At 34.5% G+C, this 12,968-nt stretch overlaps 1 protein-coding gene across 4 annotated transcripts in view; it reads left to right on the top strand.

Moving 5' to 3' along the window:
• Positions 1–4,389, top strand: part of VTA1 (vesicle trafficking 1) — a 43,733-nt gene extending 39,344 nt beyond the window's left edge. For all 4 annotated transcript variants that reach the window (XM_085299274.1, XM_085299276.1, XM_085299277.1 and 1 more), the window contains exon 8: positions 1,631–4,389. In XM_085299274.1, the coding sequence (XP_085155400.1) occupies positions 1,631–1,776 (146 nt within the window). In that variant the 3' untranslated portion in view covers positions 1,777–4,389. The remainder of the gene's footprint in view (positions 1–1,630) is intronic.
• The last annotated feature ends 8,579 nt before the right edge of the window (positions 4,390–12,968 follow it).

Below are 12,968 nucleotides of genomic sequence, written 5' to 3'. Positions count from 1 at the left end.
CATATTTACTCATGTATATGTGTTTCGAGAGATTTAATGTGGCTTTGCAGATTCAACAGTAAACCAATATACACTGCAGTGATAACGATTTCACTAAATTGTCATRTGGCCTCTATTCAACAGTTATTTAGTGGTAAGATTTATTTTTCAAAGATAAAGATAAGTAGTTGARTGTATTTTTGAAATGGATAAAATTAATCTTAAGAACACTTACCCTCCTGCTTATTACTGTTTATGTTTGTTTTGAAAACTAGCAAACCAGTTGAGTTTCATGTGCTTTCCATTCTATTTGTTCAAAAACTATTGTTAAATAATAAGATTGGGAAAAGGAAAAGCAAATATAGTAGAAGTTTTCTGATAAGACCTGAGATTCTTCTGTGAATGTTCTCACAGTATTGCTGACAAGAGTTTTATTTTAAAAGAAAATGATCCAACTAATCAAAATTGTACCAAATAAAATACATATAAGTATTTTCATATACTTGCTTGAAGTTAGAAAGCTAAGCTGAGATAGCTTAGCTTTTCTTTAACTGATTTTTATATTAAAATCTGTGGTGTTTAAAAATGCCTTTTTTCTTAATCTATGAAATCGTTTATTGCTTATAAAATGCTTTGTGGGATACCTACTAAAAATAGTATGCATTTATTTAGTATTATGTATTCTAATTATATAAATTATATAATTATTTAAATGTATTCATAAGAAGCTGTCCTTTACAAGTTGCACTGAGAAAATATGAGTAAAGGTTTTAGAATTTGTCCRTAAGTTTTTGGAATGGTGTAGGATTACCCTCAATCTCGGAGAATTGGTGGGGGGAGGGAGGGACATTAGCATAACCATACTTTATTTTATTCGCACATCAGGGATGCTGTTTTCATACCAAATGTTCTGCCACTTTAGGCCTAGGTCCCTAATGGCCTTTTAGAAAGCTGAATGCATGTGTGTGAGCACTAGAGATTTACCAGTGTTTGAATCTCTCTAAAGAAAATGCTGATTAATAAATGACAGTTAATTGTTTTATACTTTATAAGAATCTTTCTTGCTAGTATTTTGCAGTATTACAAAAATGGGCACATTTAGTGTTCTTTCCAGTCATTCAGTGTAAACAATGGAAGCATAAATTGGTTGGATCAAACAGAATTATGTAAAAAATATTCCAGTGGGAAGTGTTTGTGCATCTTGAAAAATTATTCCAGTTGAGAAGGAACAGTTCTGACTGCGAGTGTATTATTCCTGAAGGAGACAGCAAAGTAATTATACAGTCAACACAGAATCCACTGTCCTTTTTTTTGCAGGTTGTAACATGATAACAGTTAACTTACTGTGCCTAAAAAGCTCTCCTTTGCTGTCTTAGATGAAGAGCAGCTCTTTCTCAAAGGTATTGACTTACTCATAAAAGGCACTGTGTCATATAAATACGAGTGCTTTGAAAGGTTCTCTTATATTTTTCAAATGGCAGCAGCAAAGAAGTTGAGCATTATATGAATGGAAAGAAGAATTAACAGAAGAAACAACATAGCCTGGTCTTTGTAATACTACTGCACATACAAGTAAAAAACATAGAAATAATCTGAGATGAAAACTCAGTCATATTTCCTTTATTATAACTTTGTAATAATTTTTTTGCAGGGGAAGTCCGTTTGACTCCGGAGGACTTTGCCAGAGCTCAAAAGTATTGCAAATATGCTGGCAGTGCTTTGCAATATGAAGATGTGAGCACTGCTGTTCAGAATCTACAGAAGGCCCTCAAGTTACTGATTACAGGCAGAGAATGAAGCCTTTGTCCAACAGATTCACATCGTTTGCCTAAAAAACTAACAGTTTATTATTGTACCTGTTGGGGGAATGGAGTTATATGAAAGTTCTCAATCCTGTTGCCCATGACAGTGAAATCACTGTTTCAATGTCAGATTGCCAATTAATGGTACAGTAGGTATCTCAAACATTTTTCATTTTCTACTCAGTGGAGCTAGAAATAAGTGGATGCAGTGGATTGTTATATGCAAAATATGGAAGAAGGTACTGCAAGSGCTGCTCAAGAGTTGGAATTCATGTTGCAGTATTTAGACTACTGATGGGGGAAGATGCTGAATCTGTAAAACCATGAACAGATGAGTGTTCTGTTAAAATTCTCAGTCTGGTTTTCAAACAAATATTTAATAAGTATGATAACTTTATAATGGTAACTAAGATTAGGACTTTTCTTCTGAATTGAGAGCTTGTGAGAGGGCTGAGAGATCCASAATGGGAAGGATTTCTTTCAGTATGTAAATAATTTTAGTATCATCTGAGATCCAAGCCAAAGTTGAGGAAGACTTTGTGAGGGTATTTGTATTTTGTTTTAAAATATGCTGGAAAACCATCTCTTGATACTTCAGACAGTCATTTTGATGGTATTCTGATTCTATCCCCCACAGCTTTATGGGCTGCAGTATGTGGTCTTGATATTGGTTCTTTCTCCTTTTGCATGAACACTTAATTTTGTGTATGTATGAGTAGTTAAGAGAAAGTACTAATATTAATCAGAGATGAGCCWGAAACTAGAACACAGAGATTCTAAACAACATGAACTTTAAGGGAGATTTACTTCATAGCTGTTCCATCTCTTTAGTAGGCTGAATCATAGACCAGTTTTACAACAATTATTGCAGTCAATCTCTGGTATTAGTGTCATAGAGTGTGATATTTCCAGCTAGTATTCTTCTGTCTGCTTTGCTGTGGCGACTTTTTGGACTACAGAATTAATTAAAATGTCTTGGAATTTGAATTTCAGGTCTTTATAAGGTCTGTCCTTGCAATTATAGAGCTCTTGATTGTTAAAAATCCATCAATGCTGTTTTTTTAATAAATAGTCTTTTAACTAGTATGAACTAATGAGTATACCCCCAAAGCATTTCTGATTTATGTAATACATTTTAATGTTGATTATCTGRTGTCTTTCTTTCCAAGTTGTCCAATGAGGTGTATGTATCCTTTATAGCTGCACTGTTTCCCAGCGTCTAAAATAGAGCTGATATTTAAAGCAAAAAGAGGAGGGAAAGAAAACCAAACAAACATAAGGATGCATTAAATTTAACTAGTCATATCCTGTTAAGAAGGCAGAATCTATATAACAAGGAGTTTGAAAAGGGTAGTTTGAAATTTATTAATGTATTCTAAAGCATTTAGCTGAGCAAGATTTAATAGATAAAACAGGTCTAGTATTTTTTTGTTCTGTGCTGTGGGATGGTATGCTAACTTGGATAATAATTTGGATTAGAATTGCATTGGTTTGGGAAGTTAAGAATTTTAAATGCTTTGGACAGTAATGCCCTATAAACTTGGGCAGTGAGCCTGTGTTTCATACAGTGCTTCATGCAAGTTAAATCCTTCAGTTAGCTTCAGTATCAAACTGAAATACTGTAAATGCTTCGATTTATGCTATTGTGGGTTTATGCGGTGATTTGAAGAGCTGCTCTTCATGTAAGAGGAGGATGGGGGACTTTCATCCATGTAGAAATATATATTGCATTACTGTAACAATCATGACTGCCTTTCATTTGATCATACAGCTATTTATAAATACTGATTTCATTCCCCATCATCTGAAGGAGGAAGATCAGTTTCCCTGTTTCTATTTAAAAAATAATTAAAAGAACTTAYAGGCTTTTGTATTACACAAAAAATAAGCAAGATGTGTTGTAACACCATGTTAATTGGAAGCTTTTCAATTACAACTGATTTYTTTTCTTAGTGATAAAATGATGTGATAAATAACTAAGAAGGTTGCAAGTATTTCTTAAAAAGCATAACAGATTGTCTGTTGATCATGTTTATGTTGGACCTTTGGAAAACCAGAGGATCATCAGTGAAAAAGCCATAAACAARTGAACACTTACAAATTTGTAACTTTCCTGTATCTAGAAAAAATAAAACTGTCACTAAATGGAGTGGAGATGAAAATTCTCCATGGATAAGCCATCTGGATGTTCTTTGTTAAAAAATGAATTTTGGGAGGAGAATTTGCCATATAAAATTCTTATGAATTCTGGAAAATTAAAGATACCTTAATGCTAACCTCCATACCACAGTATCTGAATTAGCATATTGAAGAATTTTATTTTACTTAAAATTACTTTGTCCTGATCATATTCTTTAATTGGTARTTTTGTAAAGCAGTTCACAATACCATGTTTAAAGCCAGCTATTTAAGCTGCTGATATTTGATGCAACGTAATTCCTTAGGTTTTCTGTGGATGCTGAAACAGTTTGTGCCATTCTGACTTTGCTTAGAGTTCTGGGTTACATAGTTTATTTGTTGCAGTTGATTCAACTTTGAGAAAAGACCCAGGGTTTATAGTAATGTGCTCTGTGAATAAACACTTTCCTTTTGAACATTTATCATCTAAGCTGGTGCCTGAAGCAAATCGTGAATAGCAAAGCATTTCAAAATCCATTAAGTACAGCCATGTTTGGGACAGCTTAAGTGTGTCAGCCCAAAAGTTCAAGCCAATGTTGCAGAATAGTCAGGAGAATGTAGATGAATAGCCTGTAAATATTCAAAATTGGAATTTGTGCCAGACCCCATGCTAAATACTGTGTGAGCTTTAAGTGCTGACTGTTTGATTTTACAGCCTCTCTGAAGGATGAAGTGTCCACCTATAGCTCCCTCTTAAATCAATTCCCAACACATATGGTTACAGTGGGAACTTCCATTTCTTGTTGCAGACATCAGTTAACTCTTTTCCACTTASATTTTATTGGCCTTTCTCTTTTTCATTCATGAGTTATTAATMTAGTTCAGTGTTTAAAAAAGAAGAAAGAAAAGTTTCTGTTAGATATTCCATGTTCAATTTTGCTATTTATGGAAGATACTTTTGTAAATCTGTTCAATATTTGTTGTTTATAAGGTTTTTGGTATTCTTTAATATTTTTAGTTCTCTGTACTTCCACCTAGCAGCAGGGAAAGTTCCATAATATAATGCTTATAAAATGTTTTGGAAGGTATCTTGCAACTTCCAGATGAAATGGAGATTTTTTTTGAAAGTGTTCTAATTTACTAGTACTGGAGATGTTGCTTTAGAATTGTTCCAGTCATTTCAGGAGGAATTTTTAACGATTGCCCGTTGTAGGTGAAGTTTCAAAGGCACAGACTTAAGTATGATCATATTCCAAGATGTGATTGTAAATGTAGTACATGATCCTATATTATCTATTAGACATTAACAATAAAGAAATTTACTGTATGAGGTAGGATTTGGGGGGAAGGGGCAAGAGGGGAGGGGTAAATTCAGTGGTGAGCCGTAAGAATGCCGTCCAAAAAATATAGTTAGTACGTTGTTTACAGGTATTGGAAAAATGTCAGAAGGGAATATATAGACACTTGACAAATGTTGAGTTTAATGCTAAATATTTAATGAGCTAATTTAGTGCCAAAGGTTAGCTTTTAATTGTGTAGTATTCCAAATAAGTTTGCTTTTCTCTTTTTTCGTGTCAACAGTAAAACAGAAGCTTGATTTAAAAAAAAAAAAAAGAAAAAAAAGAAAAAAGGAGAGAGAGAGCACATAAATTTAGAAGTTTTAGATTTGCAAAAGTTCAAAGATAGTTTCTGTTGTGTAATTTTCTGACCGAGATTGCAAGGCACCCTCATGTATAAAATGATTCTTACTTCTTTTTAAAATATTATTTGTTCTGCAATATATGGAATCAGAGCCTGAGCTTGGATATCTGGATTTTGGAAGACCTAAAATGTTATGCTAAGTTTTTAAACCACTGGTGGTGCATCCTGATGTTGGCAGCAATTATTTTTTGCAATTACCTCAGAATTTCTATGTTCTTTACACTTTAGAATTTTAATCAAGTTTGGTAGGCGAAACAGCAATGTGTCTCTTCTTTCTTACTGTATTGCCACCTTTCAGTGCACAAGTATATTCACAGAAGAACCGAAGATGGCATGAATTTGCATCCAACATTTCTCTGTCGGCAAGAAAGAAGTTACTGCCACGTTATCAGCCAAACTCTTTTTGAGTTACAAGAGTATTGAAACTTTTCCTCTGCATAAGAAATTTACAGTCTGATCGTAGAGATGGTTCTGAATGTAATGCCCTAAATTATCTCAAAATAAGAACTTTGTGAATAAGAACATCAAAAACAAATTTGAAAGAGAAAGTAAAGACATAGGCCAGAAGGGGAAATTTTCACTCTCCTCAAAATGGGAGAGGGCAYAAAAATGACTGCAGAAGAATATGGAAGAAATATTGTGACTCCCACCTAGAACCCTGAGAGCTGTTCGCTAGGAAAGGCTCTCTTTAGCACCTTGAAAGGGATGGAGAAGGAGCTTGATCTTAAGGCAAAAGATTATAGGAGGATAGCAAAGGTATCTAAAGTGAGGAGGAGCTAGAATGTGAAAAATTTTTTGCTACAAACTGTAGAAAAAAATATAAGTTACAGTACAGGGGAAACTTAAGCTAGTTGAAGCAATGAAAGCAGAGTATTTAAATGTAGCTCTAAAGGGGAAGGAAAAATAAAAGTTGACAACATTCTGGTAATGGAGAAGAGTATATCTCCTTATCCTTGGAATTAATGTACTCCTTGAAAAAAAAAAAAGTCAAATTTATTAGATAATTAAAAATAATGGTAGGGGAGAGCTCTTCATGGAAAACATATTATGAAACTGCATAAATAACTGCATGATGTATAGTTTGTCCTTAAAAGGCTAACTCCTAATTTTGTCCTTTCCTCTTGTTTTGATTTGCCTCTGTTTCTTCCCTGTCTGTATTTGCTTTGTGGTTTTCCCATAGCTAGAGGGGAGATTGTTGTGATTTAATACAGTGCCAAGGATGAGTAATAGCCTACATGTTTAGACCTTCTCGGGTAATTTAGGAAGATTAACAAGTCTCAGTTTTACCAAATGTGGACTACAGAGCAAATGTAGAGATTTCACTTCCCTCCTGAGCTTCAAAGGCTCCTTGGCAGCAATATGGCTACAATATTTGCAGGACGATGTGTGGAACCGAACTACACTTAGAGTCATATCGCCAATCAGTGCCCAACAAAGTACCTAACTCTTGAAGTTTCGAGACCAACTAAACTTGAAAGACAAAAAATAAACATGTAGGAAACTTGAAATATTGTCTGAATTTTTTGTGAAAGTGTCTTCTGTAATCTGCTCGAACAATCTGGTATCATATTTCAGTGATGAGGGCAATGTTTGTTGGAACATAGTCATATCTTTTGAAATAGAATATAGTAAGAGATTGTGAATTCTAAGGAAATGTACACTTAAATTATGGTTAAGTGTAGTGGTATCTTGATAAACTTGTTTACAGTTAGCTCAACTGGAAGGTTGCCCGTAGCAATGCAAAGATCCATGTTTTCTGATTTTTCTCTTAATCCTTGGCAAGGTTTGCATGCAATAGTTAATTTTTTTAAAAAGCYAGTTCAGAGATCCCCCAGAGTCCAAACTATTTCCCTTGTGGTTTGACATGTTTTACCAAAAGACACCATTACAAGAAGAGTTGATAAGTATAGCACGGTTGATAGGGTTTAATTTGAATAAAGTGTAAAAACTAACACCTAACCTTTACATAATCAGACAACTTTTATTTGAGGAGAGGATGGCTCATTTCTATGAGCTGTCACTTTTTTTTCATATTAATAGCTTYTGTAAGTGTCTTACCTTCCTTGGAATTGGATTTGATTCTTCACAGAAATTACAGCTTCTGTTAGCTGATTAAATATGAGCCTCACTAAAGAAACTAGAACAGTAGATGTACCAGTCTTCATAAAGGTATGAGAACTTAAGGTTGCAAATTCTGACAGTGATTTGTTGGATTGGTGAAATCATCTACTTSTCTTTGTCTCAGTTAACCCATTTGTAAAATGGGCTTCTTTAGATTTAACAGTTTGTAATATGATCAGGATTTTTTACTTACATTTTGATCTTGACTAGAAGTTTGAAAATAAAAGAGTAAGTATTAGGATAGAGCATATTAAAATTATATTTTGCTATATTATTTGGCGATTTCAGTGGGTTTTAATATTAATCTGGTAGAGTAAATGCTTGAATTGAATTAAAATCTGAGACCACAGAAGGACACTACTGGGTATTGTTACTGTGTGTTTTGCTAATGCAGACTTTACTTCTATAGATACCTGTATTCCAAACACATCTTCACTTCACCTATTGTCTTTCTGTAAAGTTCCATTCCTCTGAGTACATACTACATGGTGTTACAATTTTGAGGGCTTAATTACTTTTTAATCAAAGAAGTTTGAACCTAATTTTATTACCTTGTGATTTGGCAGAGATTATGAAAAGAAGGGTATCTCAAAATATTTGTGAAACTTTATGATGCAAATAGTTGTAAAAATTCAAATACTGGAAATTGCCAGTTTTTCTTTACTGCCTTTAATATAGACATGCACCTTTGATGTAAAGTAACTATGAAAATTATTTGAATAGTGCCATAAACATATGTGGTACTTTATAAAATACAGAAAAATATTAAATTACATGACAAAACCAAAAAGTGCTGGTAAATGAAGTAAAGACAGAGGTTGATTATGGTGTCAGCTTCCCAAGAATTAATGAAAATAATTATATAGAAGAGTTTTGGGAGAACTGGAGAGAGCATTAATATCTAATGAGAATGGAAAAAATGGAACAAAGCTCARTAAAATGGTATAGGGAACAGTGGGCAGAAATAAGGAGCGCTGAGATATAGAGACAATGTACATTGCTATAACTCGCAGGCAGCAGTTGTAGTAGTTGATACAGAATAGGAGGATCAAGGGAAATAACGAAGAAGGAGGTTTATGTAGTTTTGTAGAGAAGAAGTTACGAAATCAAGTAAGACTAGTCATGTAAGAGAAATGGAGCAAAGGATAATAAGTAACCACGCTGGGAAATAGGATAATAAATATAAAACTTAATGTAGTAGTGGAAGAGGAAGAATGAAAGTATATAGAATGGACAAGTGTAGTTTGAACTTGAATATGAGGTTTCAGTAGGACACTGAAAGCTGAGGAAGAATGATGACAARCTAGATAGGGTTTGAAACTTCTTGGAAGAAGTCCACAGGTTGGATGTAACATCATGAATTAGAAGACAGCCAAAATATATCTGTGTGTTACTGTGCCTTGGAGGATAGGATTGATAGAAATTAAGAATGGCCCAAAGCTGCTTTTCCTTTAACTACATCTTGCAAAAAAGTGTGGGKTTTTTTTTGTTTTTGTTTTGTTTTTTTGTTTTTTTAAATGTAAAGCATTTTTGCATTAGTATGCTCACAAACRGATGTAGCTTAAGGATCCATTATATTCCAGCCATTGAACTGGTATCTTGCCATTTTCCATGAAGATGAAGTGCATGAGAGTAATGATTAGTYACCCAATAAAATGAATGCAGAGTAATAGAAACTCCAGCATCTGATGCAGAAGCAAATTTTAAAATTTTTGGTTTATCAGAAGATCTCCATCCTAGATTACTGAAGTATAAATCTAGTAATATGGATTTTTAATTAATATATAAATTCAGAGTTAGCATTTTACAGCTGAAGAACCACGAATAAAGGACATGTTATTTAAAAAGAAAAACAATTTCGTGGCCAACTTCAGACCTATCAGTTTAACCACTGGATTAAGCAAAATTTTGCATCAGATTCTGAACAAAAGACTAACCAAGGATAATTAATCCTTGAAATTCGAATATGTATAATATGAATATGTATTATAACATAGTGTGTTTTCTTCTAGCCTCTCCCCTTGGGACACATTTTTTTTTTTTAACAAGTTTTTAGAAAATGCAATGAATTTATTTAAATTGAACTAGTGRTTGAGGTAGGGCTCTAAAAATAGGTGGAAATAGTAAGATTAACATGAGAATCAAAAGATGAATGATAGCTGGTGGAAAGACTGCAGTAAATTCTGAGTGATTTCTGGATGGAGATGGAGAGAGATTAGCCTTGGGACAGGTCCTGTTTCATATGTCAGTGACCTAGACTGAGGGCACTATCTAAGTGAGACACACAATTTGTGTGAGAGATGCATTTGGGGAGGTATTGTAAGTTCTGCAGAGAGTTAGGAAGAACTCTGTGATGTTGAAGTAGAAGACTAGAGTGAAATTGAATAGTACAAAACAGTCACTTATTTGTGTTCTAGAAACAGAAATTTTTTAAAAACAGCTAAGATGCTAGAAATCGAAATCATCCTGATCATCGCCATGTAATTCAATAGGTTAATGCAAATTTAGTATGCATTGGACAAAATATTTCATTGCAGATTGGTAAGTAAGCTGTCTTTTAAAATACTGGCTTTGGTTCTGGTCATTGTTGATGAAAGTTACTAAACAGTAAGAGATGCAAAGAAATGCTCCTGAGATGACCGAGATGATGGAGAAGCTATTGAAAGTAGGTTGAGTCATTACAGAATGGCTTTCTTAGGGCAGCAGGGACAGAGCATTAACATATTTTAAAGCCCCTTGATATACTTATGATTCTATTACAAGACTGAAGTGGTTATGGAGCGAGCTAAAATTTTAGTTTGTTGTCTCTGAGGTCTGGGGAAGGTTTTTCTGGCTTCTGCTTGACATTGAGTGATGATCCACCTCCTGAAATACCTGGAAATGCTACTTTTAAAAATAAATATATTGCAGGATCTGAGATACTGTGATGACCTCATTTCTCCCAGTGTCTCCAATATTGCATCATTTTTGTCTTGATTAGGTTAATGGTTGCTGTGGTGTATTAGAAGCATTTTGTGACTTGTAGTGAGTATGGGGCAGATAGAAAAGATTTTGTGCATCCTATGAGTTCAGTAACTAATGTACATTTACTTCTGACTATGGAAAAACACCCAGTAATACTGGGTATTTCCTTTCAGACTGTTTCAGAAGATAGACACCTTTTAAATTTGCTACATGAAAATTTTATCAAAGATATAGATGTATAGCATCTTTCCAGGGTATGGTGGCACTCAGAAAGACAGCTTTGCAGAACCTGATTCATACTGAAAACCATGTAAATTGTTGTGAAAAATGGCAAGTATTTCTTGGATGCTGAAGACAATCAAGTCCCTCATTCCTGGGTGAATTGAGTAACCACAGTCCTGGGAACATTCAGTGTAGATATTAAATCTGTATTTGTAAAACAAGCATACAGCTCATGATCGCTACACTTTAGCTCTGCAGCCCTTTGATAACAGAAGCTTTACACATATCTGGCCTTTATCGTACAAACACTTACTTGCCCGAGTAAATAGGCCCAATGTGAATGGTCCTATTGAACCAGTAAGAGTACTTCTGTGCATAAGCGTTTGCTGCATGGAAGTGGAAAGCTTAAACAAGATGCACATTCCTTGATGCTAGAACAGTAACAGTGGAGCCAAATCTGATATATTGCTATTTTTCCCACTGTGCAGTTTCTAAACTCATAATTTGTAGACTGATTAATTTTGGGACAGAAATCTTCAGACCCTTTCCATTTATATTTTCTCTTGTGAAATGCTGAGGTTTTATTTGATGATAAATTGATTTATTTGAATGATAAATCTTCTTGAATCTAATTCCACCAGACTTGCAGAACGCCTTTGGGCAGTAGTCTTCTGAGGACTCTACATGTRTATTTTATAGTTTGGGGATATTTAAGCAGAGCTCCTATTAGCTAGGTAATTTTCATTCTCAAAAACATCTACTGGAACATGCACAAGTCCTACAGTACAGGCCCTGCCATATACTTTGTAGGTGCTCAAAAAAGAAAGCAACTTCTATTTTTTTTGTTCACTCTCCACATACCTAAATCAGAATTGCTCTTTAATGTTCAGCTTTCTTTTGAAGAGAGCATTCTGAACACCATTGAAGTGTTTTTCCCTTTACTGTACAGCTTTAGACAATAAATTTCTCTGAGTAGATGACAGCCCTCCCTGCTGAAGTTGTAGTGAGATATAAACAGTGTAAAAGGAGAAAGTTCGTTCTTTTTTTTTTTCCCCAGGAACATCTCATAATAACTATAATAGTGCGCTCCAGGTGCATTTGTGGTAAGTAATCTGTTTTAAAAGATTCCCTCTATATCAAGTTTATTGATCCATGTATATTTCCTCAAATCACTGAGCTCTTTGAAACTAAGCATAATGGATTGTCCTAGATATCCTTCCAGTGTATTTCCAGAAACTGCAAAGACAGTTTCTTTGACAGTGAAAACATCTATCAAGATCACACTCTACTGAGATGTAGGTCCTAATTCTACAAGTTTGTCCTTTGTCACAGTTCATCTGCTTGGGGGTCATCTGACCTCCTTTGGTCTTTGTTGAGTCTTTCCAGTCACTGTAGACACAAACATCTGTACATTGTGCCTATCTTCAGGATGACTCTCAATAAAAAAACACTTTGTTTTTTTTCCTATGGGTCACACAGCACCAGTCTTCAACTGAACAACAAGATGAGTTCATTCAGTGTTTCTATATACATTCTCTTTCAGTGATTGTATTTCTTGATTTTTTTTTCAGTCATCTTTCTTATCTTTTTAGTTCTCAATTATGTGAGATGTTAGCTGATGTTAGTAGTTTCTTGATTTTTGGCATGCAACTGACMGAACTACTTCTGCAAMGGAAATCTGTTAAATCAGTCCACATCTTGGTAGATTCCTCCGTCGTCGTCCAAAACGAAGGCCTTGCTGCTGGCACTTAGTGCGCAATCTCGAAATACTTTACACTGTGCTCAAACATCTAGTACTAAATGCTGTAGAAGCCGCTCATTTTGTTCATATGGCCTACCAGCCTACCACAGCAGTCTATTGCAGCCTTAAAGAGTGGCAAACAAGAACTGAGGGGCTTTGTTTATAAATAGAGGACAGTCAACTGCTTATCCATTTGACATTTGCAAGATTGTTAAATAATACCTTCCAGGATCTTTGATACCCAAGTAGTACAAAGCAATTGTCACGCATGACTCTGTGAACCTCCCAGGAGGATACCAGAGCCTGTGCATTAATGTCCA

The sequence above is a fragment of the Rhea americana genome, unplaced genomic scaffold (genome assembly GCF_003343005.1).
Source record: "Rhea americana isolate MKP2758 unplaced genomic scaffold, rheAme1 scaffold_149, whole genome shotgun sequence".
NCBI lineage: Eukaryota > Metazoa > Chordata > Aves > Rheiformes > Rheidae > Rhea > Rhea americana.
This window is presented reverse-complemented; position numbering and strand designations above follow the sequence as displayed.